Here is a 27,367-nt window from a genome sequence, read left to right as displayed (position 1 = left end):
AATTTGAGGAATAATTCAAAGAAAAGAAGGAGAAACGAGGGACATATAAATGAAAAGCAGGATGAAAGTGATGTGCAACGAAGTGAAACCGCTTAGATGTTATTGGTGGGTTGCTGGGGAAAACCTGTGGTGATTGTATGACTAATCCGGATCCCACTCCCACAAAAGGCCGATGGGATCCGAGGGTTGGACGAACAACAGCCTCGAGGCATTATATTTATATCAACTCTGAATAAAAGTAAACTAAAAGAATTTGAGATAATACAGCAAAGGTATATTAAGTGTTTCGGGAAGCTTTTGGTGATTGTGTGGCGTGACTCACGAAACCATCTTCCCTTGCGCATTCACAACAACATCCTCCCAATTGCTTGGTCTTTGTCGTCCATCAGGCGAAACCTCATTCAGCCACTTCTCGCACTCTCTTCCCCATTCCAGCAATCCCAGCTCTGATCCCCATTCTCCCATAGCCATGATACCCACAGGTACACGTCCATTACCCTTCTTAGGCTCCACGTACCCCACAGGGCATGAGATCGCAGGGTTGCCACAAAAGTTGGCGAGCCAGACATACTCCATATTCCTGATACTGGTATTTCCGTCTGTGATTCCATACTTCAGATCGCCTTCCGAAGCAATCGGCCATCCTGCCATGGGTGAAGTTGGCGTAACAATCACGAGACCTGGATACTTCTGATACAAGAATGCGAGATGCTGCATCAACATGTTCCGCAATTGCTGTGCGAGTAGGTAATCCTGTGCCGGTGTCTGGGCACCAACAGCAAGAAGAACTTGATTCGCAGGGTTTAGACCAGCCAGCCAGTTCGATGGGTCGAAAGGCTTCGCACGAGCGCGTACTGCCATCTCGGAGAGAATGGTGAAAGCGTGCGCAAGTTGTCCTTGGGGAACGTAAGGAATGGTGATTTCAACGACTTGATAACCGAGCTTCTCTTTATAGTATGTTATGACTTCATTGCAAAGCTTCAAGACAGCTGGATCGGCACGTTCGAACCACTCTTTGTAGATACCAATGATCTTTGGACGGTGGGCTGAAGGCTTGGCGCACGGTTTGGTGAATAGGGAGCAAGTCGGATCAGAGGGGTCAGACTCGGCCATGATTCGATAAGTGATCTCCAGGTCCGAGACGGTTGCGGCGAGAGGACCACTAACGGTGACTGTGCTTCCTAAATCTTCGAGACGATTATGAGATGGCTTCAATCCGTAGATACCGCAAAACGACGAAGGGATGCGAATACTACCACCTCCATCGGCTCCAATGGCGAAAGGCACGAGTCCAGCAGAAACAACATAAGCCGCACCTCCTGAAGATCCACCAGTATAGTATTGATCGTTATGCGGATTGCGTGGAGTTCCCCAGTTGGGGTTGTTGTTGGTTGTGTCAGCGCCCAACTCGTGCATATTCAGCTTTCCGAGGATAATGCCTCCTGCATCTCTGAGTGTCTGAACAGGCCATGACGACTTTTCGGCGAGTGAGAACACTTTGTCATTCTGCTTACGGCCACTTCTGGTCCTGTAGCCAGCGACATCGGTTTCGTCTTTGATGGCTGTGGGGATTCCGTCCATAATTCCAAGAGACGAGCCATCTTTGTATCTCTGAGTGGAGGCTCTCGCTTCTTTCATGATCTCGTCAACGTTGCTGTCGATGAATGCAATTGAGTGATGTGACTTTGGAGATGCTTCTCTTCTGATGAGGGGGAGAAGAGACTCAACGACGGCCATTGGTGTGAGCTGTCCTGAAAGGTACAGCGCATGATACTCAGCAACGGAACGGTAACGTCCAGGCATATCCTCTGGAAGGATAGGGAAAGACTTCGGATCCAGGCCATTGGTGTTGGATTTACAGCCGCAATCAGAAATTGGTATCACAGTTGGCTACACAAGTTAGATACTTAACGAGGATATCATTTCCTGTACTCACATCCCATCTTTCTCGGTAATCCTTCAGATATGGTAGTTCCCGAAGGCCATTGAAACCTGCATTGGCCCACAGCGTGCGCTGGAGGAACTGGATTTTGGCAACACTTGTAATGTCAGTTGATCTGAAGTAAACTGGAAAAGAAGACAAACATCCAAGCGCCAGTCAGTAGCAGGACACCTGTAAACACAGGATTTGCATCTTCCTTCTTTTTGTATGGGGTCACTGGTGCCTCAACAGCTCGAGGATATCCGAAGAAGCGAGTTGCTGCTTGTTTTGATTCGCCCATTATGCAAAGAGATAGTTCAATCTTGATCCTGACAGATTAGAAATAGTGGAGATGGATGAAATACGTCTCAAAATTGAGCTGCGGATTGACAAGTGTTGCTTCAACCTCAGTTATTGTCCGGATATGGAATGGCTGAGGTGCTGTGTGCAGCTCTTAACGCAGATCACACGCGAGGGGGGGAAAGTCTTCCGAGAAAGATAGAATATGGTCTGTGAAGCTTCAATGTACTGTAGCAACGCTGTAGCTGTGTAAAGAAGCGTGAAGAACTCCAGGCCTCTAGCTGTGATGTGAAACTAGACCATCAGCAGTAATCTGGCTCTGGTTCATGGTGCCTCGGCTTAGAGATGTTCGGGGCGGAACAACCAAGTTCCGATCTGCCGTTAATCACCGCCCACTCATTCATGATCTCATTGCGCCTCATTGTGTTTGTGCTGTGCCATCTCGCATCCAGCTCAGAGCTGTGAATAACCGGCTTGCACAGCCCACTTCCATTCCCTTACTGACATCAGAAAGACTTCAAGAGAGGCGTTGCATTAAATCTCTCATACAATTGAAACTACCTACAAGTACTCAGCCAGGCCAAGTACATTTACTTTCCTTGTCTTTGTTCTTCCTCCTCTGAACGTATCAGCATGTGTTTCGGTAGCAAGCTCAAAGGCGACGACCCGTCATCCAGATTGAACAACGACTACAACGACCATCTCAACTCCAGACCCGTTGAATCGAAACCCTCCAAGACCTCACACGCAATGCCTCAAGACAGTTCCTACCAACCACCAGCAGGCCCGCCGCCTTCTCATCAATATCAAAGCCCAGAGATCTATGGCGCACCTGCTGGGCCCCCGCCAAATCGTAACAATGAGTACTCCGCACCTTCAGGACCTCCTCCAAATCGCAGCAATGAGTACTCTGCTCCTTCAGGTCCGCCCCCGAATCGAACCGCAGATTATTCTGCGCCAGATGGACCCCCGCCATCCCATTCATATGATGCACCGCCGCAAGAACCATACCATGACTGGCAGACAGCTGTCCCAGATACCTCTCTCCTCCCACCCCCACCATCAATGGGCAATCAACGAAGCGCCACGAACAACGCAACAGAACAGCAGGCAGAGCTAGGAGAGATATGGTGCTCGCAGAACCCTATGACAGGCCCGGTGACCTTCCCAGAGGCAGCTCTTGAAGCCATTGACAAGGGAGAGATTGGAGTTATCAGACCAAGAGACTACCAAGGCAATCTCGAGCGACCACGACCTGGAGTTTGGGCAGGGAAGACAAAAGCCAGCACACCCGATAACTGCATAATCTCGACCCTTCCCCTCTACTCCGTCATGGCTCACTCGCCTCTTCGAACTGCGCGAACAAAGAGCATATACTACGAAGTGCGCATCAAGCAGACCAACAGAAGAGAAGTCAGTCTTGCAATGGGCTTCGGCGCACAACCATATCCAACATTCCGTCTTCCCGGCTGGCACAGAGGAAACCTAGCTGTCCATGGAGATGACGGAAGTAAATACATCAACGACCGATGGGGTGGAAAGGACTTCACACAGCCATTCAAGGCTGGCGAAACATTGGGAATCGGCATGATCTTCACGGCCAGAAACCTCGATGCACCTCCTTCTTATGATTCTGCTCCCGCGCAAACGATGTCTACGAATCCGATCGATATTGAGGTTTTCTTCACGAGAGATGGGAGGAAGGAGAGTAGCTGGAATCTGCACGAGGAAGGAGATGCTGAGGAGGATCTGCCGGTTACTGGGTTGGAGGGATTCAATGATCTTTACGCTATGGTGGGTACATTTGAGAATGTGGAGTTTGAGATTGTCTTCAATCAGGGAGAGTGGATGTATCACCCGTAGTGGGGGTATAATGTTTACTGATGGTATTTCAAAGTGTCTGGCCTGCTGCAAGCTCGTCGGTAGTCATACCTATGTTGATTTTCCTGGGCTGAATATTTTCTTTAAATCTCAATGAAAGGTCTTCTTTGCCGAGCTCCCTTCTCATATACCAGTCACTAAAGCGAGCTTGGTCCCATCCTCCCATGGCCTGTGTAGCGTTACTTCTCTAGTATACTCTGAAGTTCGTTGACTAAGAACAAAATATATAAGCTTAGTGATAAAGAATGTCGTGATAATAGACATCTAAATAAGGAGATATTTCCAAGACCTGTCCATCACATAGCTTTGATTACTACGTGCATACTTGAAAGTCGGATTTCGCAAACACCCAAATACCGAGAACTGAAAGAATTTCACACCTTTGCCTCATACTTTGCCACAAGCTTCAGCTGTGCAACTCGTCCCAACTCTTGTATATTTGCACTCCTGATAATCTCCAATACAGTAAAGTCCACACTGATTCTCTGCCGGATCCAGTTTCTCATCTCGATACTGACGAGTGAGTCAATACCCAGATCCACCAAGGGGGCGCTGAAATCCATCTCCTCCTCTGTCCGCATCATAAATCCATACAACGTCTTGCCAATTTCTCGAGCTAGCAGATCGACCGATTCTGGAGCCTTCAGTAATGACATGTTGGACCCGATGTCCTTGAGAAACCGGCTGAGTTCGTGGTCTGAAGTTGCAGGTGACTCAGAAGACTCGCCATTTGTCTCTAGATTTTGATAGACCAGCATCCGGGGGTCGTTACGCCAGGTTGTTCTGTTATTTGGAGAAGTGATTGGTAGTACGGAGCGCAAGCCAATCCCGATTTGCGACTTCTGGACATACCGGAATCTCTTGGAAGATCGAGAGGCCAAAGGATAGACGGGTACTGTTGGCTGAGAACGCTTCAGCATCAATTCGATAGAATCAAGCAGTTGTGGCTCTTTAACCAAATACTGTGCAGTTGACCGAAGCGAGTCTAGAAGGTCGGTATTTTCACTGAGATATCCCACATCTTCCATAACTCCAATGTTGACAGTGGAAGCGGCAAGTCCAAGGGAATGCCTGTAGGATACGAAAGCATCAAGGAATGTATTCCCTGCGTTGTAGTTCGCCTGGCCCCAGTGACCACTCATTGCCCCGGCGGAGCTGAAGAGAAAGAATATATCGAGAGGCTCTGATTGCTCCTTAAGAAAAGCGTGGTGGAGATTCCAAGTGCCTTGTACTTTCGGATTTACTGCGGCCTGCCAGTCATCCCAGGATAAAGTTGCGAAAGCGGCGTCCTGTCACCATGCGTTAGCTCATTGTCTGATATGTGAGATGTTCTTGTATGCGATGCGTTTGTACCTACCCTCAAAACCATCGACGCCTGGAACACTCCTCCGATTGGTTCTCCTGCGGCCTCGATTGCCGAGACAACATCTTCATACTTGGAAACGTCCCCCGAAACTCTGGTGGTCCTACAGCCCTGTACTGCGAATTCTTTGACAAAAGGATCATCATCGAGAATATTTCCGGCGGATCTTGACATGAAGACGATATGTTTGGCACCCCACTCGACCAGCCAGGTTGCAATAGAGCGCCCAAGCCCACCAAGTCCCCCGACGAACAAGTACGCCCGATCTGAACGAAGCTTCAGATCCTCACGCAAGGTCTCAAATGAAAGCTCTGAAACAAGTTCCGGCATTGACACAACAATCTTGCCAATATGCTGAGATTTCTGCATGTACCTGAATGGCTCCGTGATGTTCAATGCGGAGAAAATCGTAGTAGCTGCGGAAGGCTTTATAAGTCCGCGGGCGTAGAAGTCCATGGCTTTCCCCATGACTCTGGAGTTCTGGATTAGAAAGATGCAGGAAAACCTGAAGAAATAATCCTACCTATCAAGTTCCTCTGGGCGTTTGGTCGAGAAAAGTAGCAGATCAAATCCGATAAACGCACGATTGGACTCGAAAAGTTCCATGGCTAGGGTGCCTTGGCCGACGAAATCTCGTCGACCTATTTCAACAAATGTGCCAAATTCCGCGACGCATTTCCATGAAGCATGGAGAAGTTCACCAGAAAGTGAGTTCAGCACGACGTCGACTCCCCGACCTTCAGTTGCCCTCAATATGGCGGGAAGGAAGCTCGATTCCCTAGAGTTGAAAATGTGATCACTATGAATACCGAAGTTCTTGATCAAGTAAGCCGCTTTTTCGTCGTTGCCCACAGTGCAATATATCTGTAAATTTCTCTTGTTAGCAATCGTCATTCCGAAGCGATACGGAAACGCCCACCTCGGCGCCTATCAGTTGGGCGATCTGAATTGCAGCAAGTCCAACGCCTCCAGTGGCGGCATGGATCAGTATAGACTAAATGCTATGTGAGTAGATACTACCAAAATATCCAGGGTGCCTAACTTACCTGTCCTTTACTCAATCTCGCAGCATCAATGAGGCAGTAGATTGCAGTACAATAAACTGCCGATATAGCAGCACCTTCTTCGAACGTCATGCTGTCTGGCATCTTGGTGCACAGCTTTTCGCAGACTTGGTGGGTAGATGTGAATGATCCACTTGAACTAATGATCACTCGATCACCTTTCTTGAATTTCTTGACCATGTATCCTGTTTTTGTCACGATCCCACTTCCTTCATAACCAAATCCTCCGCCGATAGATGACTTCTCTGTGATAACACCCATGGCAATAAGCAGATCCTGTAATGCGTTAGTGAATTATTACAAGCCTACAGCCGGTGGCTCAACCGTCAACCTGAACATAATCATCGGCGAGTTCAGCAAGTTCCACTTCCTTCCAGTGAAGAGAGTTAAGGAGCCCAGGTTTGGACAGTTCTAACTTTCTTACGGCAGAGTCCGTCTTTTTCTTCTTCAATTCATCTGCCACGCGGATATAGTGGTATCGACTGATCAGAAGTTTGCCATCCACCAGCGCCCACTCACTCGTCGGGCTGACGTTTTCTTCAAGTACGCAATCCTGAAGATCGCGAAAGATAGCTGGGATGAAACCGAAATTTGCGTCATTCAGTTTTTCCAGCTCAAGAGTAGCAAGATTCAACGCCATCTCGGTACGGAGCACTCGAGCGACCCCAATGACCATAGCATATCTAGGGTCTGTACATGCGACCTGGCATGATCTCGTTACCCAGAGTATACGAGATCCTTGGAGTTGACTAAGAATGCTTTTAAAGTTGACGAACCTTGATTCGGTGATATCGTGGAAGAAAGGACCCTCAAGATCGAGAATAGAAATGATGTCCTGTTGTGGTCGCGGCGAAGTTGTTTTATCGTCTAGACAGAGGAAGTCGACCTCAAATCCCCCAGCTTCAAGACATTTTGAAATTTTCTCTTTGAATTTCCCTTCTTTGTCAAAATACAGGAGGGTGACATTTCGTGGTCCAGGATGCTTCATAGTCGGCCTAGCGATGATGTTGTTATTGAGATACCCGTCATGACTGCAGGCGTCAATTCGTGTGAATCCTGTAGCTTGGAGCTCTTCTATCCATCTGGCCGCACTAATGTATGGCTCAGTAAAGCGGCCATCTGGTGCTCCGAGCCACCACCCGGGTAAAACACCCATCACGAAGTTGATCCATTTGGTATCTGTAGATAATGTTAGAGAATATGACCGAGTCTCGAAAAGCAATACGTACCTGGTGAAAGCTCTTGAAGTAATAGCCGGCCCTGAGGATGTAATAACTTTCGCACATGAGATAGTGTTCGACGTAGGCTTGGAGTCGCATGCAGAACCTAGGGAAAGTCAGCCAATATTACCAGATTCATTGCAGTGCAGATACATTGCAAGCTATGATTAGGTCAAATTCTTCGGCTTGGAAGCCTTGTTCAATTGGATCTTGGGAAATGTCCAAAACCTTATACTCCAAGCCGTCGAAGTCTTTAAACCTCTCTTTCGCCGCTGGGAAGAAACCGGACGAGATGTCCGTAAAGGTATAGGAGAGGAACATCCGTTCGCCATATGATGACCTTAAGCTGGGCAGCACCGTAGCTGTAGTCCCACCAGTACCTGCACCAATTTCAAGGACTCGCATGTTTGGTTTGCGATGAGCTGCCAGACCAAGAAAGGTGGCGCACTCAGAATTTTGAATGTAATCATAAAGACGGTGCAGGACATTGTCTTCCATGAGAAGGTCCAGCGCTTCCACTTCTCCCCTGAAGATTTCTCGACAATGTTTAGTGATTTTGTAGATGGCAGTTGCTGCCTCAGACGCTGCGGTCTGCTGCAAATCGGCGTAAAGCTTCTCGATTATAACATAGCCTTGACCCGTAGGCAAATTATAGGACGAATATTGAAAAGGAAAAGCTTCTAGCCATTCTTGGTAATGTGAGAGATAATCCTTGGTTGGTTGAATGCCTCGTAGCTGCTGCGTTGTCTCCTTTATACAGGCGAAGAAAAACTCGTCAAGTTTGAGATGTAAACTGGTTCTGTCATGTTTTTGACGTATCAAGGAAGCCACATCCAGAAAATTCAGATCTTCTTGCCATTCCAATTCTACAGCAGCATGTGGATCTATATCTGCGTCTTGGATACTCCCTAGTCTCGACATCTGAAGCCCCTGAAGGTCGATGACAAGTTGGCCTTCCGACACAGCAACGATATTACCGGAGAGTGCAGCCTTCGGTTCCTGGTCTGTAGTTGCTTGAATGACCATTTTGTTTGCCAAAGGTGGGCAGACGTAGATCTCGTGTATGTAGGTTGGAATTGAAAATGATTGAAACCTTCTAGGGAGGCCATTGCAAGTTGCTGGCCCTAAAGCTTGCAGCAAAGTATCCATCGTCACTGGATGAACGGCGTAGGCGGTTTCGTCTTCCCTGATGTCATTTGTGATATTCGCGACGAGCTTGCACTCCACTGGATGAGAAGTCATATCGTTCAGTCCCATGAACCGAGGGCCATAGTCAAGACCCATTTCTTTGAACTTTCGATACCATGCTCGCCTAGAGAGTACGCGTGGCAGAGAAGCAATGACTGGTGTCTCTCGAGGATACTCCGAGCCAGCCATAATTTGCCCAGAACTGTGCTTAGTCCAGACACCGTTTTCAAGGGAATATACAGCGAAATAATACCACTTCGAGTCCAGTGTACTGGTAATAGGCATCACTTGAAGCTGCGTAATGACTTCCCTGTCCTGGCCTTGTTGCATGACCAGCGCGGCCTTGATGTGTATTCGGCGTGCTGTGAATGTTGTTGACTTCGTGAGTTGTCTGATTGCCTCACCAGCCATACAGACGTACCCAACCGCCGGGAGTAGGACTTCTCCTGCAATTTCATGCTCTTTGATCCAAGGGACAACGTCTGATCTTAGTATATTTCGCCAGCTCGGATTTTGATCGGTGCTCTCTATGACACGGGAACCAAGAATATCATGATGCGGGAACTCTCGCAATCGCCATTCCCTTGAGAGCCTACTTTCAGCCCAGAGCGGCTCATCGTAGTGCCATGGGTACAACGGAAGAGCAGGAATAAATTCGCCTTTACCTGTAATGTTCTCTAAATCGACCGGACAATTTCGGAGCCACATCTCCCCAATAGATCTCAGGAACTCCTTATGGGAGTCTGATCCACGAGTTTGCAAGCTGAGATAATCGTCATCAGATTTCAGGCCCTGGAGCGTTTGACGAATAGGGCCGGCGAGAGCTGAATGTGGTCCGATCTCGACGAAGAGTTTTCGGGACACAATATTTGTAACAACACTGCTTACCGCTGTCGAGAATTTGACGGGGGAGACTAAGTTCTGTACCCAGTATGCAGGTCCAAGATCCTTGCCGCGAGCGACGATGCTGCAAGTCACGCTGGAGAACAACGGAATTTGTGGGTCCAAAGGACATATATTGACACTCGCCATGAGTTCTAGATACCGGCTTGTAGCGGGTCCCATCTGATCTATACAAACAAGCAGTCAGTTGAAGGGTTTGACAAGAGGCTGATCAACTTACTTGAATGATAGGCGCGGTCCACATTCAACATACGGACGAGGATATCCGGAAGGGCAGCTTTGATTTCCTTCCCTACGAGCTCTAGAATGTTTCGATCACCCGTCAATGTCGTGGACCTGGGACTATTTTCACAACCTACACTGACACCAGGCCGAAGATATGGTACAACTTCTTCTGGGCTGAGGCCAACAGCCGCCATTGCTCCTGGGGCTTTCGTTGTATCAAGCTCCGCCATAACTTTACCTCTGTAGTAGGCAATGGAAATTGCTTCTCTAGCCGTGACTGCACCGCATGCGTAAGCTGCAGCAATTTCCCCACTGGAGTGGCCGAGGACTGCATTTGGCTTGATTCCGTATTGGCAAAGAACGTCAACTAGTGCGATTTGAAGGGCTGTACAGCATGGTTGGGATATCTCTGCTTCGACAAGGCGGCTAGACTTTCGAGGAGCTGACAAGAGGTCTGAGTACGGGATCAATGAATCAGCTGTGAGTAAAGTGCAGATGGTGTAACATCGTACCTGATAATTTCCATGCTGGGGGCTCAGGAACTGTGCTTAGGAGTGTATCAAGCTCTTCAATGCTTTTCCTGAACACTTCGACGTTGGTAAGAAGTTTTGCTCCCATCTGAGCCCACTGAGCGCCCTGCCCAGTGAAGGCGAATGCCAATTGTGGGGCCTGCCGTTCTGAACGTTGGTGCATAACTGATGGCTCCCATGAGTCCTCGCCGTCTGTGACGCAGAAAGCGCAGTGGGAGAGCACTTCCCGCTTCATAGCCAAAGAGTAGCTCATGTCCGCAAGCGAATCGGGATTGGAAATATGAAATGATTGATGATCAGCTATCATCCTGGTCAAAGCTTGTGGGTGCTTTGCCGAGAATACCAGTAAACGAGGGACCAGAAGGGTCCGATGGAGCTTGACCGACGGCTGAGACAGAGTCTTGTGTATTCCGAACGATTCTGCGGAGCCTAAAATAACCTTCCTGAATGTTAGGTGAAATTTTCAGGAAGCATCACTAATTTTACTCACATGAGCATTCGAGCCTCCCACACCAAAGGAATTTACGCCAACGACTTCGTCCCAATCCTGGGGCCATGGCATAGGGACAACTGGAACATGGAGTTTAGAAGCTTTCCATGGAACTAAGACAGCCAGGTAATTAGTGTAGGCGTGGAAACATACGTAAGACTACTTGCTTTTAGGATTTGGAACTGTAAAATTGATGTTGGGCGGGATGATCTTTTTTTCAAGAGCAAGTGTCATTTTTATGATGCTTGAAAGTCCAGAGGCGCCTTCGCTGTGACCCAGGTTTGGTTTGACCTATTAATGCAAGCATGAGTGAGTGTTTATCCAATTTCCCTTTCAACATACCGATCCGATGTAGATTCCATGCTCGCCGAATATGTTTGCCACCGCTGCAGCCTCGATTGGGTCCCCTGTTCAAGCATAAGTCAGTTCTTGTGATCTTTGAATATCAATACCGAAGGAATACAACCAGAATGTAACTTACCGACAGCAGTCCCGGTCCCATGGCACTCGATCATAGCAGTCTTAGAGAGGTCTGATATGCCAGCAAGCTCATGACCTCTTCTCATAAGAGCCTCATGTGCGGCTGTGTTAGGAGCCGTCAAAGTGGATGCCTTACCACCAGAGTTAATACATGTAGACCGAATAACAGACCTAATAGGATCTCCATCCCGAATCGCGTCGCTGAGTTTCTTCACATATATTGCAGAGACAGCTTCTCCCCGAGCGTACCCATCAGCATGGGCATCGAATGTCTTACATGAGCCTGTCGAGGATAATACCCCTTGTTCTTGCATAGTGATTGACGTCCTGGGCGAGAAGATCAGATTTGCACAAGCGACAACTGCGGCCTCACATTCTCCAGCAGCGATTCCGTGACAAGCGTCGTAAAGCCCTGTTAGAGCTGAAGAGCACGCAGTACGAACTGTGACACTGTGAATTATTAGCCGGCGAGATATGAGCTGTTGGTATGGATATGAGCAGCAGACCTGGGGCCCATGAAGCCAAATTCATAGTTAACGCGATTGGCCGACATATAATCCCCATAGCCCGTCAGCCTGTACATGTGGTAGTGTTGAGGGTCCCTGCCATCAAGTTCCAACCAATCGCCATCAAATGATCCAAGGTACACGCCAATTTTCCTTCCTCGAAGCTCACTTGGCTTTAGTCCGGCATTTTGTAAGCACTCATACACAACTTCAAGAGTGAGCCTTTGCTGAGGATCCATTGTTTCGATTTCCTGCTTGGTCATCGACCAAAATGAGGCATCTGCATTGCCAAGATTGATATCGCCGAGGAAGTAACCATACTTGCTTGTCACATGGCCAATCTTACCTGGCCCATACCACGCATCGATATTGTATCGGTCCTTGGGCACTTTACAGCGCCCACTCCGTCGGTTGCACAGAAGATCCCAATAGCCTTCTGCATCATGAATACCTCCTGGGAGACGCATTCCCATGCCACAAATAGCCATTGGTTCCACCAGAGGCACAGAGTTCCCCTCAGGAGCTTGGTAGCCATTTTTGGCATGAAATTGTTCAGAATGGGGCCCATTCTGCTTTCCATTTGTCGGAGTACCATTGGTGTCGATGCTGACCATTTGATTGGAGACCACCGTCGTGGCTTTAGCTGCGGCTATTGGTTTTTTGTTCAGCCTATGTATAAGAATGGGTAGCTGTTCGATTTACGTACAATTGAGGTTACGAGGCGTAAGTGACTAGTGTCTTCGTGGCGCTGAAGGTACTCAACAGTTTGAAGTGCTTTGAGGTCTGAAACTTTCAGGATGTTCAAGAGCTGATTAGCTTTGAACGATCCGATGCTGAGCTTCTCTAAATAAGCAACCTATCCGTAAGTTTCCCAGCTTTCTACAGAGTCGGCACTCCAAACAATCTTACGCTCCTCATCTCCACACAAACCTCAGCCGCAGATAAGCACACGCAGGACAGCGGTTAAGTGTTGTTCCCTGTCAACAGGGGGATCCCCCGGATGCGGATTTTGACTCCCCGGAATTGAGGCGATTCTGAAGATAGAGTCCTAAAAATTATTCGGACTACTCCTGAATACAAGGGAACATTACGAAATGGTCTTTGATGAGCCTTTTCTTATTTTTGTGGGGTTTTTGCAAGAGAGAACAGTTAACACTAAAACGACCGGGGATAACGATCCCCGGCCTGGAGATGACATTCTTCAGACACCGGGAAATGGGAATTCGATAGCTGTACCCCGCTACCGGAATTCGGTCCTCCGAACCACTTCGGGCACGGGCCGCTTCCTAGCTTCCGAAGCGACGATGGAACAGGTCAGACTTCAACACTAGACCGGGTAATATATCATTCCATTAACTGAAGAGAAATATCACCTCGCTCCCCTTCAAGTCTGTACGAGAGGATTGGAGGTATGGCCCCACTACTGCAGGAGGCTGTTCCCACAAACAGCACGCCTATTTCGATAGGACCGAACCTATGGATCACCGGTCTGGGTAGTCAATATCCTCCTTATCTACTTGGCCCAGAGAAATTGGAGCAGCTTGCGAGCAAGTTCCATGATATTGAAAACCCAGGGTAAGAATAGGAATAAGAACAACGGCTGAATTGAAAACATTACTGATAGAATCTACGAAAAGTCTGAAAAAGCTTTTGCAAATAAATCGAACTACTGGAATTGAGACACGATCATCAATTAGATCCTATGACAGTGGATTCACCAATCAGCCTGATCCTCCCTCTATCAGCGATATAGATCATTTCTTTCGAAAGGCTGGGGTAGATTTGACCGTTCAAGCTTGTAAGAAGGCTTTGAGAGAATGGGCAGGAGATTACAGCGACATTACCCACACGATCGGTGTAACTTGCACCAACCAGAGCAACCCTGGATATGATCTCCTAGTAAATCAAAAGCTGGGACTGCAGCCAACTGTTGATCGTACACTCCTCCAGGGCGTGGGCTGCGCGGGAGGTCTTGCCATCCTGCGAGTTACAGCTCAGATCGCCTGTGGAGCGACGATGCGTGGGCGGCCAGCACGCATACTTGCATTTGCTTGCGAGTTATGTACGCCAAATGTCAGGTGCGATCTGGCCGAAGTCGTGAAGTGCTCTGATCCAGGTGCAGTCAGCATCGCTGGGGCACTCTTCTCTGATGGTGCCGCCGCGTTCATCTTATGCAACGATTTTGGGCTAGGTGACGACACCCAACCCATTCTTCAACTTCTTGAATGGGGAAACGCAACGCTGCCTGATACGACCGAGCACATGGGATTCTATGTAGACCCACTGGGTAAGCTTTTCGCTGTCTTTAAAGTTCGGTGAATGGCTGACAGCTTGTTTCGAGGCTTCCGAACCGTCTTGACTAGAAACGTGCCCGAGCTCGCCACCCGCGCAATATTCCCGATGTTCCAGTCGCTAGTGCCAGAAGTCCAAGAAAGGCTCGGGAAAAGAGATTTGAAAGCTAGTGACTTTGACTGGGCACTACATCCTGGAGGTGAGGCTATTATCGAGAGTGCCAAAGAATTGTTGCAGCTGAGCGATGATCAACTTCGAGCAACTTGGGAGATATACAGAACGCGAGGCAATTCGTCGAGTCCTACGGTTATCATAGTCCTAGACAAGCTGAGAGCGATGGGGCTAGGACGCGATCAGATCGTAGCAACGTCGTTTGGGCCGGGTCTGGGGATTGAGATGTCAATATTTAAGAAGTGCCACCAAGAGACAGAGGATTGGTGAAATCAGGTGTTGCAACCCTCTTGTTATCAATCTCGACGTTAAAACCGCCAGTCTGTTTACAACTGAGATACAAATTACAGATCCGAAAGTAAATACAAGAAATATGTAGAAACGTACTTTGAAAATTTAAGCGAACATATTTAATTAGGAGCCGAGCCTTTTGCGACCGAGATGGCCTTAAACCTCGCCGAATGCCGAATCAAGACTCTTTCACTTCTCCATACTCAATCTCAAGTATCAATTAGCTGCATGGGTACTTCCTCAAACAACAAGGCGTGATTGCCAGTAACCTTGAGGGCCAGTTACTCAGGAGCTGTAGTCTACTAGATAGCTGCTCCCTAGTGGAGCTTCACTGGCGCGTTTTCGCTTACAGCGGCCCCATTCCGTTGGCTGCTTCAACTCCCAACTTTAAGTAAAATGGTATACACTGGTATTGATTGGTATGTATACTTGGAGAACAGCTATCCTTCCACATAAGACCGTAGACTGAGGAGAATTGGGCTCCCCCATAAATCAATGATGCATCAGGATCATCACGGCCATATATCCATTCTCAGATCATGCATTTTTGGGTTTGGGAAATTCTGTTTACAGTCCGATACCATAAAATATAAAACTAGAACCTCGTATCCCAGATCTAATTTGAACCTTAGGGGTGAAAGTATTGACAATATCCATAAATCATATTGGAGGCTCTATGCTAAGCGAGGCAACATGACATGTTGAACGGGCTACAAACATTTGTCCGCACTTTCTACAACCAAGTCATGGAATCTCCCTTCTGGTAAGCCTGTCGCCAGTAGCTGAACGCCTTAAATGTAGCTTTCCTACAATCTCTTTTTCTCTTCGTCATCAACAAGTATTAATCATACACAGTTTCCTCGCCTTGTAAAGTAACCAAAGCCCATCTAATTCTTCATTGCCTCCAACCCCTACGAAGCTGACTCGTTTGAATCTTCTCAGGAAGTCTTCTCCTTGTGCTGTCGTACTGCGGATGTGTACCTAGGCTATCCAATTGATTGTTGAACCCCAATGTAGGTGGTGTCTGTTCTAACGCCGAGCGAATGATGGTGACAGCGTGGCGGCCACGTCGACAGGAGTTATTTATATATCAGATATTCTCTGGTCTGAGTTCTGGTTAGGTGTGTAGGTCTGCAGATGTATTTGACCCTCTGTACTCCATTCCGGTTGGACCGCTTGCTCAATCATATACTCCGCGGACATGCTGAGCCCCCGTTTCCTACCTTAGGGCTTCCCATCCTATTGCGCCGACGATCGGTCTCCACTTGATCCTATATAAACAAAAAGTCATAGAATGTAATCCCTTGTTGGCAAATCCTGTAGTTACTTAGTTGAAGAAGTTTTGTCACTCATTACTCGCCCGACTACTCTATTTCTCTTTAGCGGGTAGATGACGGGTTTGGGGTCCAGAATTGCCTGTTATTGATGATAGATAGTAATGACTTGAAGCAAGCTTTCGGGTATTCTTTTTGCTTAAGAACACCTGTGGCCACGACTAGATACACACACACACTGAATTGCCTACACATGGAAAGACGACTACAAGATATAATCAGTAAAGTAAGCACGATTAGAAACCGATTCAAATAAGTAAACGCAATCAAATTGAGGGTCAGGTCAAATACGGCTTCAAGCATATCTTGAAGGGCTTGGGGGTACTGTGGGGACCCACTCCGCTCTAAGCTGGAGGAAGTGCTTCGTACCTTCCCCATGCACATCAACTTATTGCAACACATTGAGACGCACCTGCCGTCGCATTCAAGGGCACACTATGCCAATTAGCCCAAACACCGGGCAAGGTCTCTTCTCTTCCATTTAATCTTTTCTCCATCCCAACAATACAACACCATTATCATCAAACACAACAGCACGATCGAGAAACAACATTGCAATCCGCGACAATACCTTCTGCAACAGTATATCGTGCATTCCTCTTTCTGAACTAACTCACGGCTTCGCATCATTCATCATACCGCTCGATCACTTCCGTTCAACTCGCTCGAGGATGTTTCCACATTCATCTGCCACGCATTCGTACCCTACCACATTGGCGCAGGACTACCGAGGGCACAAAGATAAAACGACATGGTACATGATCTGCTGCACTACGATGGCTCAGATATCAAGACTTCAAGGGTCGTTTCGGTCTCATCATTGCGCATCAAGGTACTGCAACCCCTATCCCCCCCCCTTCTCCCCTGCCCTCTCCCCCTTTTACCGACAACGGTCTAGCCACTGGATCACTAATATCCTTTGGCTTCCAAAGATTGTCCAAGATCAAACTCTATGCCTAGTTCCATCTCTGGCTTGGAGTTGATAGCAAGTCAGAGTCTAGAGTAGAAACATTCCTTCACATTGCACACGTACAAGACGTCAGCATTAGCTGACGCAGGTACACAGATACTCAGCCGCCCGACAAAGCTCAGTATAGCATCACTGCTCTATCAAGTCAAACTCGGCTTAGCATTCTCCAATCGTCACACGAACAATCACACGAAATCATCTCACATCCTTCTCCCAATCTCCAATCGAAATACCCTCGAATATCAACAGCATACTCCTAGCCAATGGAGCCAGCTCAATATGGAGTTCTTCGCCTTTGAACGTGTACACAAAGTCCACTTGCGACTATTGTGAATATTCAACTTATGGCCTGTCTCGCCTCCTCAGGCACGGCAACAAAAAATACAAGGAACGGCGAGAAAACAGTCCAAAACCAGCAATAATAGTGATTTCTTTTGTATGGGGTACGTCTTCATCAGAGTCATGACTCCTCATCCCCGTCAAACCTTGCTGACTTCAGAGCAACATAACGCCTGCGTGGGTCACCGCCGCTGCAGGTCTTCCAAACATCTTGACGATACCTTTTCACTCTTGAACGCTTCCATCCCTGACAGCACCTAAGACCCTACGTTGCTTAAACAGGAAGGACTCTGGGTATGGACAGTGGAGTGTATGATCAGGATACCCGGGGGCTTGAGGAGATTGAGACTTGTAATGCGCCTTGCAAAGACGAGAACAATATCCCCACCTCGATACTGCCTGCCAATACCAGCAGAGCATAGTTTGGGCCACAAGAACTATGAAAGGACGGAAAAGCAAATGCGATAGAAACAGCATGCGCGAAAATATCTCAGAATGATGGGAGACCAGCAGAGGTTCTTCGAGGTAGAGGACTAGATTGAAACGGAGGCACGTGTAAAACAATGGGAATGGAAGGAAAAGGAAAGGAAAAAAACGAAATATAACGATGAAGTACAAATTGAAATGAATTGAAATGAATTGAAATGAAATGACATGAACACCTGTTTTACGGTATGTGTTCTTGATGTGCGCGCTAAGGTCTAGTGAAGCTCTAACTAGGTAAGTTACAGTGTGGAGCGGTAGAACGCCACTACTGTACTGCTTACTAAGGCGGGTCCCCGGCCTAGGCACCAGACCAGGGGCAGTACAACACAAACCTTTGCGGTACAGAAAGGTACCTCTGGACTCCAGATTGAAACTTGAAATTTCATTGCTGGTTTGCTGACAAGGGTTTGATACGACCGCGGTTGGTGCCAAATAGTACTCGATTTATTTCGTAGGTAACAATCCAATCACAAGAAAAGAAAGTGATGCCTTACGGAATGCCAACAGCCGAACGTTTTCCTATTTTGGCAAGCCTCTCAATCTTAATAAACATGAGCCTAATGGTATTTTACAGCACAGTATTTACAGATTGGGTCAAGGGATATTGTTAGTGCCACTATATTGCCCTCTTCGTCTATTATGATATGCCATGACATCCAACTTGTTACCACCCTCAGCAACTATCTTTACTAGACCGGCCTGAACCGAATCAGGCTTGGCCAGCAAAGTCAATCTTTCTGCCTATTCTGCCTTGAGTGTACCGTCAGAAGTATAAGCACGGCGAGTGAAATATCACCACAAGTAAACTGCTTGCATTGCCACAATTTCAGTAACATCAAATCATTCTTCATGTTCCCATCCCACTACCCTGTCATTCTCAGAAATTACAAACTTACTCCTCAGCTCCAGGCTGCTTTTCAATTAACGAGGTCTCTCTCCGTGATTCGAATACGTCGCTCTTCGGGAATCTGTTCTTGCAGCCGCTTACTCTTCCCCGAAGCTGTTATGAGCACTTTGAATTGCATGCTCGGCTCCTGCCCAATGAGTGTTCCCAGCATGGACAAAAAGTGCCAATAGTCTTCATCCCAGCAATATTTCTCGAACTGAGCCAGGTCATCGATAATACAAAAAACGGTAAGATCTAATACTTGTTTGAACATCGTCTGGAGTAACATCTGGAATGAGAAGCAGAGATCCCCCATGGAAATCGAGGCTCCGTCACCAAAGCATCCCGAAATTTGGGCAGGTACAGAGCCCTGGGGCCATAAACGGAGCAGTTGGCAGAGCAGACTCTGAACGAGACCCATTGGACCTCGTAGGCTATCATTGGAAGCTATATGCTGCCCACAAAAGAAGAGTAGCGTGACGACTTCTTTCTTGTTTTCGAACCTTTGTGCCAAACTTGCGCAGAATGACGAGTTTGGTGATATCTTTCCAAATCTGGAGTCAAATTGCCCCTCAACAAAAATAAGGTCCGAATCATCGGCAAGCATCCATTCTTGGAAACGCGGTTTCAATGTTGTAGCCTCGCTATAAGACGTCGCAGCTGAATGAAATTGATTACTTTGTCGGACAACAAAGTCTAGGTCGCGAATACACTGGTCATGTGGCACGCCGAGTAAATCTATCAGGTACCCCAGGTGTAGTTCTTGAATTGATTCGGGTGCTGCGCACTCGGTGCCAATCCTGAACATTTTATCGCTATGTCGGGCTTCTACTGTAATGAGACATGTGGCTTGCTGTGTAGTTCAGTGGAGGTTAACTAATCAAGATACTCGTCTTTCTGCTCCCAAGTTGTTATGTTATCTGATATAAGATGCTGAAGCTTCAGTATTGCGACTTGAAGTTTTTCGACGCCCGAATGAGTGTTTGCTGTCACTTCCTGTATCTTTCTAGTGGCGAGACAGGTTTCGAACACCAGCTCATCTTGCAGGTCTCTGGCCAGGCTGTCAACAGCTAAGCTCTTTCGCTTGATGAGAGCCAACATGTCTGGTAGATCGAATCCTCGAAATAGGCTCGTCACTTTGGCCACTGTGTTCATCAGTACATGCTTTTGTTCAATCTGGATTGTTATACTTGCCGAATGTGTCAGGCATTAGCAGCTTTATCAAGTCTGGTATAACTGCAAAGAGCGTTCTCTTTAGGTCGACTATCGACTTCTCCAGCCTGATGTCACTGGGAAACCTGTGGGATTTGTTACAAGCCACGATGATGATGGTGGGTATATCTTCAAATGTATCCAGGATACTCCGCCTTACTGATTCCCTTTGCGCAGCAAGCTGAATCGCTAATATTAGCCGCGATCAGAAAGGTAAGAGCCAGTACATACATGGAAGATAATTGCAAGTCCACCATGGAGAAAGCATAAGTCATCCGGAATAGCATTCAAAAGAGGTACAATTGATCTCGATAAAGAGCTCAATTTTCTTCTATTTTTGGTGAAGAAATTCTTGTCGCCTTGTTGGTTGAGACTTGCTGCTTTTGTCGCTATCTCCAGCTCTTTCATCACTTCCTGCCAGGAGCATTGAACGGGATCAAATGGAAGCCTGCGACTGTTGAATCTCTCATGTTCTCGCAAGGTTTGCACGAAATCTCTACTGCAAGTGAGTCCCCAACCTTCAATGTGTTGTATTGTTCAGCTTACTCGTAATATTCCCTGACCCTATCCATTGGCATTTCGTCCACCTTTGAAGCCATCACGTTCAAAATTCATTTATTGATTTGTCTCCGAAACAATGAACAATTTCGTCAGCTCAGAAATGTTGTCGATTCCATGAAATGTTGCGACTTCATAACCTTGAGCCTGAAGCATTGGGCCTGGTGACCGATTGTCACGGGGAGACCGAGACAAGGCAGGTATTGCCAGCCTGATAGGCTTGCACTGTTATCTTCGCATTTCATAAGGGCCAATCATCACCATGTAAAAAGTCCATATGACACGGTGATCTTCACTTTTCAAGTCTCACTCAGCCTCACTCGCCCATGCCCCTCACTTAACTCGGGCGTTGCGAAAGGGCTGCTGGTCAAGCCTTCCTGTCGGCTACGTCAGAACGCCCTGTTGCTTTCCATGAGGTATCAGGCAACCAGCACTACCTATTCAATCCTCCGGTGATCTCATATCGAGGGCAAGGCTGTCAGTTGATCGGACCTTGATCCACATTTCTTGCTCAAGATGATCCTCGAGCACATGTTACATTTTGAATACTTTCCCGCACTCCCCTGCTCCATCGCAGCCCTTAATCTCGATCGCCGTGAGACGGTTTCAGAACAGATAGTAACCATCTAGCAATTTGAAGCTTCTAGTGATTTGATCGACTACTTGACTCCACAAGGCTCCAACGTTACACTTCAAATCCAAGTCCTCTCAGGACCCGAACATGGCATCCGATTTCGATTATAAGGTTGATCCCGAAGCAGAAACGGACGACGATGAAGAGCATCTGGGCTCTCTCTATCTGGGACAGATAAAAATACTCCCAGAGGTTCGGAAGTGTGATCTTTTGAACTTCAAGAATCAATTCAATGCCGCCGAAAAAGGGCTCTATGCCGTCGACGTCCTTGAGTCCGACACTTTCCTGGATCAAGAGGAAATACAAGAAGAGCTAAGGCTACGACGAAGTCTCGCCAAGAATCCTAATCAGGTGAAGAACAAAGGGCTGAAGCTTTCGAAGTCAACATATAGGCTCCCGCACAACACTCACACTGGACAGTCTGGGAAAAAGGTCATTTCGAAAATCCGGATACGATCGCCTGCCATTCTATCAATTCTGTCCAAAGTCATGCAGCAATCTTGGGGTAGCCGTCCTCGGACATTCATTCGACCTTTTGGCCCGCTCATATACTTTCATTCGCAGGTTCTGGAAGCATTGACCGAGATAGAAGTCAAGTGGGCACTGGAGAGTGAGGCTTCGGCAGCGGTCCTTACGTCAGTGAATTGCGATAACTCTTCCGAGAAGACGATCCAAGGTGGCATTCTACATATTAATGGCAGTGCAGCGGCTATTTCAGAAATAAGGTGCTATTTGCAATTCATGTCCACCGAGATTTTACCGCTTTACACCCAATTCGACAATCTAGACGAGTCGTCAAATCCGAAAATCATGTTCCATGATCTGTGGTATCTGTTCAAGACAAATGAACTGGTGTATCGACCCGTTGGTGGTGGAGCAATTCAAGAGACAAACGGCTTCAGTCTTGGTCAGCGAGCATGGCGCATCCATGGTACGCAAGAATCCGTGGCCGGTGATGATCTGAAAACCGCACATGATCGGAATAACTTCGAGGGAAGCGGTGGGGAGAGAACCTCTTTCAATGTCCATTGTTACTACATTGACTACACTGGAGAAGAGTTTTGTGTCGTCACCGAGATCTTCGAAATACATGCATATGAGGGGGAGAAACCCGTGAAGTCCTTGATCGTGTTTCCATACCGGTTCTTAGCAGATCACGAGGAGAGGCTGGAAAAGTACATAGAATATGGACACACTTTCCTGCACAGTCTCGAGACACGACATGCGGCATATAACTGGTGGTCAGTTGTCAAAACTCCTCGTGGAACAGCAACTACCGATATGGAAGGTAACGATCTTAAACGTGCTGAATACGTCGAGAGCGAAGTTATCGTCGACTTTGTTGAGGCCTTTCAAGCATGTCCATCATGGAAACCGGTCCCATGTATCTTGAAGGCCCAAGAACCTCGCCGACTGACCATTGCAGACGACCTTTATACATGTTGGTGGTCTGATATCCATAGAACGAAGCTTCTAGCTGAGACAAGTGAAATCATTGTACTTCAGGCTGGGATCAGCACCTATCAGTGGAACAAAAATCTCTTGGATGACCAATTCTTAGCCAGGGTCCGGGAAAACGACAAGAATAACAGGCTTACTACCAAGAAAGATCTTCGTGAATGTGACTTACCGCTGCTTCCCTCTCGAGTCTTTGGCTACGTCTTACGGTATCGAAAGTTTGAGCAGCTCGACGTCCATGGCCTTAGTCCTGTTAAGGGATCTAGCGATGGCTTCGATTGCCTGAAAATAAACCCTCAGCATAAAGTTTTGGTCAAGTCTCTTGTATGGGACCATTTCCAGAAGAAGGCCTCTGACAGAAGAGATGGTGTCAAACGTCCTTCCTTGGACTGGATCAAAGGCAAGGGAAAGGGTTTGTTTATCTTACTTCATGGAGTACCAGGTGTCGGCAAGACTGCAACCGCAGAAGCAGTAGCTCAAGCCAGCGGAAGGCCATTGTTTGCCATCACCTGTGGAGATCTTGGCTTGACACCTACAGAAGTAGAGTTTGCTTTAAGAAGAATATTCCGTCTTGCCAACACCTGGGATTGCGTCTTACTTTTGGATGAGGTTGATACATTCTTTTCTCAGAGGTTGAAAGGAGATGCCACCTTGATCAAAAATGCTCTTGTATCAGGTAAGCTGTTCTTTCATCTTTACCCCGCTCATCGTAGAGCGAACTTCAAATCCTGTGTCGTATTGACCTGTGATCAACTTAGTGTTTCTGCGAGTCCTCGAATACTATGATGGACTACTTTTTCTGACAACGAATCGCCCGGATGCTCTTGACGAGGCATTCAAATCCAGAATTTACCTCTCTCTCTATTATCCCCAACTTGATCTTCGACAAACCAGGGAAATATGGGAGATGAACATCGATCGCCTGCGAGCTGTCGAAATTGAACGATGCAAAAATACGGACCTTCAACCACTCCAAATCAACAAGCGAGAAATATTACGGCTTGCAGAAGAAAGGTTCAAGAACAGTGATGCTAGTGTCCGCTGGAATGGCAGGCAGATCCGCAATGCAATTCAAGTTGCATCATCACTGGCAAACTCTGACGCGAAAGAAGACAACATGCCACCAAGGCTGACTGCCGACAACTTCAAGCTGATATACGACGTCACTGAAGATTTTGACAACTACTCGCGAGAGCTTGTAGGGAAGTCAGACGGTGAACTTGCCTATGATCGCGGTGATCGTGCAGACCACTGGAGTCCTGAGCTTCAACGGTCCGTGGAAGGTCATTCATACGGCCGTAGAGGACTGTTTCCGCCGGGGAGAGTTCAAGGATTTGGAGATGGAGTGGCTTATGCGCAGGCTTCAACCAAGAGACGACGGCCAAGTGTTTTTGCTGGTCGAGGTCACATTGATTTCTCCGACGCATTAGGTCACTCGGGTCAACGTGCTGTTTCGCCAACATATCAAAGTCGCCAGTCACTCTCAATCCCAGGGGATGGTAGGTCTGAGACAGGTTATAGACCGAAAGCGAGTAACCCGATTAGGAGACATCCAGACGAGTCGAGTTACCCCGATATATATGAGGGCTGGGTCAACGGAGGCACGGTACCAAAAGAGGCTAGCCCAGATGAAGAAAGTGTCCAGATTGGAAAACGCACACTTGAGGACGCTAGCTCGGCGCTTCATTCTACGACAAAAAGAAGGAAAGCAGGTGATAGCGAAGACTAGAATAAGGAACATCTACCACTCCTATTATATTGTCAACTACATATTATGCCACAAGCTGGGAGTGATAAAATTGCAATAATAGAAGGTTTTTATTAAGTATCTGTGACACAGTTTCGTTCACAGATATGCAAGTGCCGTGATACCCAAGGATAAGTGACGTAAAGATCTAAATCTATCTTGGCAATGCTTCAACTGTCATGATTTCATAGTGCAATGCGACTAGTTGTGCCCAGATCAGGCACAGTGGTATGGTCAACCATAATACTCGCCGAGGAGGCACATTTGTTTATAACTGAGGACAAGCTCCGAGAGCTCAGTGTCGAAAATGTTATTGAAGAAGTAGTTAATCTAAGTCAACAAATGTATTCGATGGGCCATTACACAAGAAGGAAACATGAGCTTGAGACACGTTGACGTGAAAAGTAGCAGGAGTTCAGCCGCACTTTTTGGTGGCTGAGTCGAGATGCAGTGATTAATAAAAATTTATTTCTATTGGCATCAACGTGAGCTAGCCTCGTATTTTAGCCATCCATTTCCGTTGGGCTGCGGCTGAGCGAGCCACAATGGACGACATTCAACCTGAAATGTTGCTTCGCAGCCCCCCAGGCGGTAGAAAGTGATCAACACCAGCAAATCAATACCAGAGATGAAATTGCTATACTCTCATCACAGGTCGAGAGGGCAACATCGACAATTAGGGAGGTTCTCCGACCAGACGGAGAGGATCCAGATCATAGATCGTTCCGTCCCGCATTGAAGCGCTTCCGAAAAGGCCGCATTTCGGGAGATCACCAACTGACACGATGGATCAAAAAACAGAGCATTTGAAGAATGATTTTCACCTATGAGCGCGATAAGCAGTGTTACCACGGTGAAGAAAGTTATAACATAAACGATGATGCAGCACAAATAAGTAAGACAGTCAAAGCTATAATTGTTGTTGCAGACACTCGATTCTCTATCTAACCGAATGACGTATCACAACTCTTCTACTTCTTGATATTAAACTTTACAGTATCAACTATCTACAGAGGCATTTTACTAAGTAACAAGGCACACACAAATAGTAGAAATCTTTAGGCCCACCGGCCCAGTAGCCGTAGTCGAGGTAGGGAGGCAGCCGCTCTCTTGTGGAGCTTTATGGGCTCCAACCTGCGTTCTCGCTTATGCAGCCTCATTCTCTACCTCTAAGGAAAACAGTGTGACCTATCGCAAAACGGTATATATAACCAAAAAGCCACCACCCTTCCACATACGACCATAGACTGAGGAAAACTGGGCATCCCGTCCGCTCTGCCACACATAAGCCTCAGATCGGCAGATTAGTAGTTGGGTGGGTGACCACCAGCGAATACCTGCTGTTGTATGTTTTTGCATTTTTACTTCTCTTTTGATGTTACCAAGGATCAGCAATGACTAGATAGTCTCTTTTCCCTATTATCCCTTTTCCGCCTGAGCCCTCCACTCAAAACATCTTACGCGTCCTGTTCTCTTCCACGTGCTCGCTGATGCCAATCCATCTCGGCTACGTGCTCATACCTTGCCAACATGATCAACGCTCGCGCAACTTTTTGCCTTCTGTAATTGTTTATTCGCTACCGTAAGATATTGTACATTTTTGGCGGAAAACATCAAGACTCCCAGTATTCCCTTTTCCTCTTAACATGGAGCGCAATACACCTTCCATCGGTATCGATGGTTTTGCTGATTTGGGGTCAAACATCTCGTTCTACGAATCTGAATACTGGCGAGACAAAGCAAATACACCTCCCCCAAATGCCTTCAATGCTCCTCGATTGATTGTTCTCTGTACATGGCTGGGAGGCGCGACTACTTCACGTATACGGAAGTACACCGCGAGATATCAACAGCTCTTCCCAAGTGCAGATATCCTCCTCATTCGCACAACATTGCTGGACATCACTTTGCGCTCATTTACTCAGATTCGTGCTCGATTGGTAAGTGTTAACATCCCGCCCACCGAACTCTATGGATTCGGAATATTCCTGGCTTTGAGCATCTTGAGACTCCATGTACTTACGCGTGTACCAGGCGCCTGCCCGAGACGTTATTCGCAGGATTTTCGGCAAGGAGCACTGCGTGAGGTCAAATGAGTCGGTTCTTTTGCACATGTTCTCCCACGGTGGATGCAATACTGCTCTTCAACTTCTCATCTCTCTACAACAAGAGCGTACAACCTTGCCGCTTAAGGATGCCATCCTTGATTGCTGTCCAGGAGACGGCACATTTCAGAGGGCATATGATGCAGCTGTAATCTCTCTTCCAGCCTTCCCCCCAGTCCAGATGATCGGAAGAGCTGCGCTATATCCAGCTATTGGAGCAATCACTGGCCTACAACAATTTGGAGTACTAAGTTCTGTGACGGACTTGCGTCACCAGCTTAACGATTCTACACTGTTAGGGCCAGAAGTCCGACGGCTTTATCTCTACTCGGCTACCGATCGCATGGTAAATTTTGAGGATGTTCAATCACACCAGAAAATGGCACGGGCATTACAGTATCCAGTCGGAAGCGTTTTGTTCCAAAATGCCCAACATTGCGCTCTGGTTATGGAAGATGACGCGAAGTATTGGGCAGCCATCGAGAAGTTCTGGAATGGTAAGATGCCAACGGCTAAACTTTAAGTCACTTTGTGGCATATATATGTTCACGAAGGTGGTATAATTACGAGGTCGTTCATACTTAAAACAATTTCACTGTGGCGATCTCTGGGGCAGATTCTGGGTGAAATCACGATTTGCTCCAAGCGATCAATGTCAACGCCGATATGAGATAACAGCCCATCAGACTCAGTCTTGCCGTGTATGGGAAAGCCTGGGTGATGCGATTCTCAGCCTGTCAGCAAAAGGGGAAGGACGAGCACAAGCGCTTCGGGCTTCGGACTTCCATTCATCTGCCTCTGAGCATCATACAG

At 47.3% G+C, this 27,367-nt stretch overlaps 7 protein-coding genes across 7 annotated transcripts; 4 read left to right on the top strand and 3 right to left on the bottom strand.

Moving 5' to 3' along the window:
* Positions 1-318: 318 nt before the first annotated feature.
* Positions 319-2,222, bottom strand: DLD1_1 (D-lactate ferricytochrome c oxidoreductase; the record flags this gene model as incomplete). The annotated part of the gene is made up of 3 exons (XM_058502723.1): positions 319-1,890; positions 1,937-2,039; positions 2,086-2,222. 3 exons carry the CDS (start codon positions 2,220-2,222, stop codon positions 319-321), a joined length of 1,812 nt encoding a protein of 603 aa, XP_058361652.1.
* A 433-nt stretch (positions 2,223-2,655) lies between these two features.
* Positions 2,656-6,804, bottom strand: ONS95_009150 (uncharacterized protein). The gene is made up of 4 exons (XM_058502721.1): positions 6,512-6,804; positions 5,989-6,459; positions 5,460-5,937; positions 2,656-5,391 (listed from the first exon to the last, which is right to left on the bottom strand). Exons 2-4 carry the CDS (start codon positions 6,357-6,359, stop codon positions 4,477-4,479), a joined length of 1,764 nt encoding a protein of 587 aa, XP_058361650.1. The 5' UTR covers positions 6,360-6,459; positions 6,512-6,804; the 3' UTR covers positions 2,656-4,476.
* On the top strand, positions 2,855-4,084 carry ONS95_009151 (uncharacterized protein; the record flags this gene model as incomplete). The annotated part of the gene is made up of 1 exon (XM_058502722.1): positions 2,855-4,084. One exon carries the CDS (start codon positions 2,855-2,857, stop codon positions 4,082-4,084), a length of 1,230 nt encoding a protein of 409 aa, XP_058361651.1.
* A 6,597-nt stretch (positions 6,805-13,401) lies between the features above and the next one.
* Positions 13,402-14,940, top strand: ONS95_009149 (uncharacterized protein). The gene is made up of 3 exons (XM_058502720.1): positions 13,402-13,646; positions 13,709-14,358; positions 14,413-14,940. The coding sequence occupies exons 1-3, from the start codon at positions 13,483-13,485 to the stop codon at positions 14,802-14,804; spliced, it is 1,206 nt and encodes a 401-aa protein (XP_058361649.1). The 5' UTR covers positions 13,402-13,482; the 3' UTR covers positions 14,805-14,940.
* A 4,776-nt stretch (positions 14,941-19,716) lies between these two features.
* Positions 19,717-20,651, bottom strand: ONS95_009148 (uncharacterized protein; the record flags this gene model as incomplete). The annotated part of the gene is made up of 4 exons (XM_058502719.1): positions 19,717-19,985; positions 20,035-20,233; positions 20,284-20,548; positions 20,599-20,651. 4 exons carry the CDS (start codon positions 20,649-20,651, stop codon positions 19,717-19,719), a joined length of 786 nt encoding a protein of 261 aa, XP_058361648.1.
* Positions 20,652-20,998: 347 nt separating this feature from the next.
* On the top strand, positions 20,999-24,516 carry ONS95_009147 (uncharacterized protein). The gene is made up of 2 exons (XM_058502718.1): positions 20,999-23,378; positions 23,461-24,516. Exons 1-2 carry the CDS (start codon positions 21,332-21,334, stop codon positions 24,429-24,431), a joined length of 3,018 nt encoding a protein of 1,005 aa, XP_058361647.1. The 5' UTR covers positions 20,999-21,331; the 3' UTR covers positions 24,432-24,516.
* Positions 24,517-26,095: 1,579 nt separating this feature from the next.
* ONS95_009146 (uncharacterized protein) lies at positions 26,096-27,077 on the top strand (the record flags this gene model as incomplete). The annotated part of the gene is made up of 2 exons (XM_058502717.1): positions 26,096-26,389; positions 26,484-27,077. 2 exons carry the CDS (start codon positions 26,096-26,098, stop codon positions 27,075-27,077), a joined length of 888 nt encoding a protein of 295 aa, XP_058361646.1.
* Positions 27,078-27,367: the final 290 nt, after the last annotated feature.

The sequence above is a fragment of the Cadophora gregata genome (assembly GCF_030347475.1).
Source record: "Cadophora gregata isolate MNR1 chromosome Unknown scaffold_3, whole genome shotgun sequence".
NCBI classification, from domain to species: domain Eukaryota; kingdom Fungi; phylum Ascomycota; class Leotiomycetes; order Helotiales; family Ploettnerulaceae; genus Cadophora; species Cadophora gregata.
This window is presented reverse-complemented; position numbering and strand designations above follow the sequence as displayed.

Coding starts and splice junctions, on each gene's coding strand:
- ONS95_009149 (XM_058502720.1), top strand. CDS start 13,483: ATGGCCCCACTACTGCAGGAGGCTGTTCCCACAAACAGCACGCCTATT. Junction 13,647..13,708: donor CATGATATTGAAAACCCAGG/GTAAGAATAGGA, acceptor ATCTACGAAAAG/TCTGAAAAAGCTTTTGCAAA. Junction 14,359..14,412: donor ATTCTATGTAGACCCACTGG/GTAAGCTTTTCG, acceptor GCTTGTTTCGAG/GCTTCCGAACCGTCTTGACT.
- ONS95_009150 (XM_058502721.1), bottom strand. CDS start 6,359: ATGACGATTGCTAACAAGAGAAATTTACAGATATATTGCACTGTGGGC. Junction 5,938..5,988: donor CGCCCAGAGGAACTTGATAG/GTAGGATTATTT, acceptor CCAGAACTCCAG/AGTCATGGGGAAAGCCATGG. Junction 5,392..5,459: donor AGGCGTCGATGGTTTTGAGG/GTAGGTACAAAC, acceptor GCATGGTGACAG/GACGCCGCTTTCGCAACTTT.
- ONS95_009147 (XM_058502718.1), top strand. CDS start 21,332: ATGGCATCCGATTTCGATTATAAGGTTGATCCCGAAGCAGAAACGGAC. Junction 23,379..23,460: donor CAAAAATGCTCTTGTATCAG/GTAAGCTGTTCT, acceptor TGATCAACTTAG/TGTTTCTGCGAGTCCTCGAA.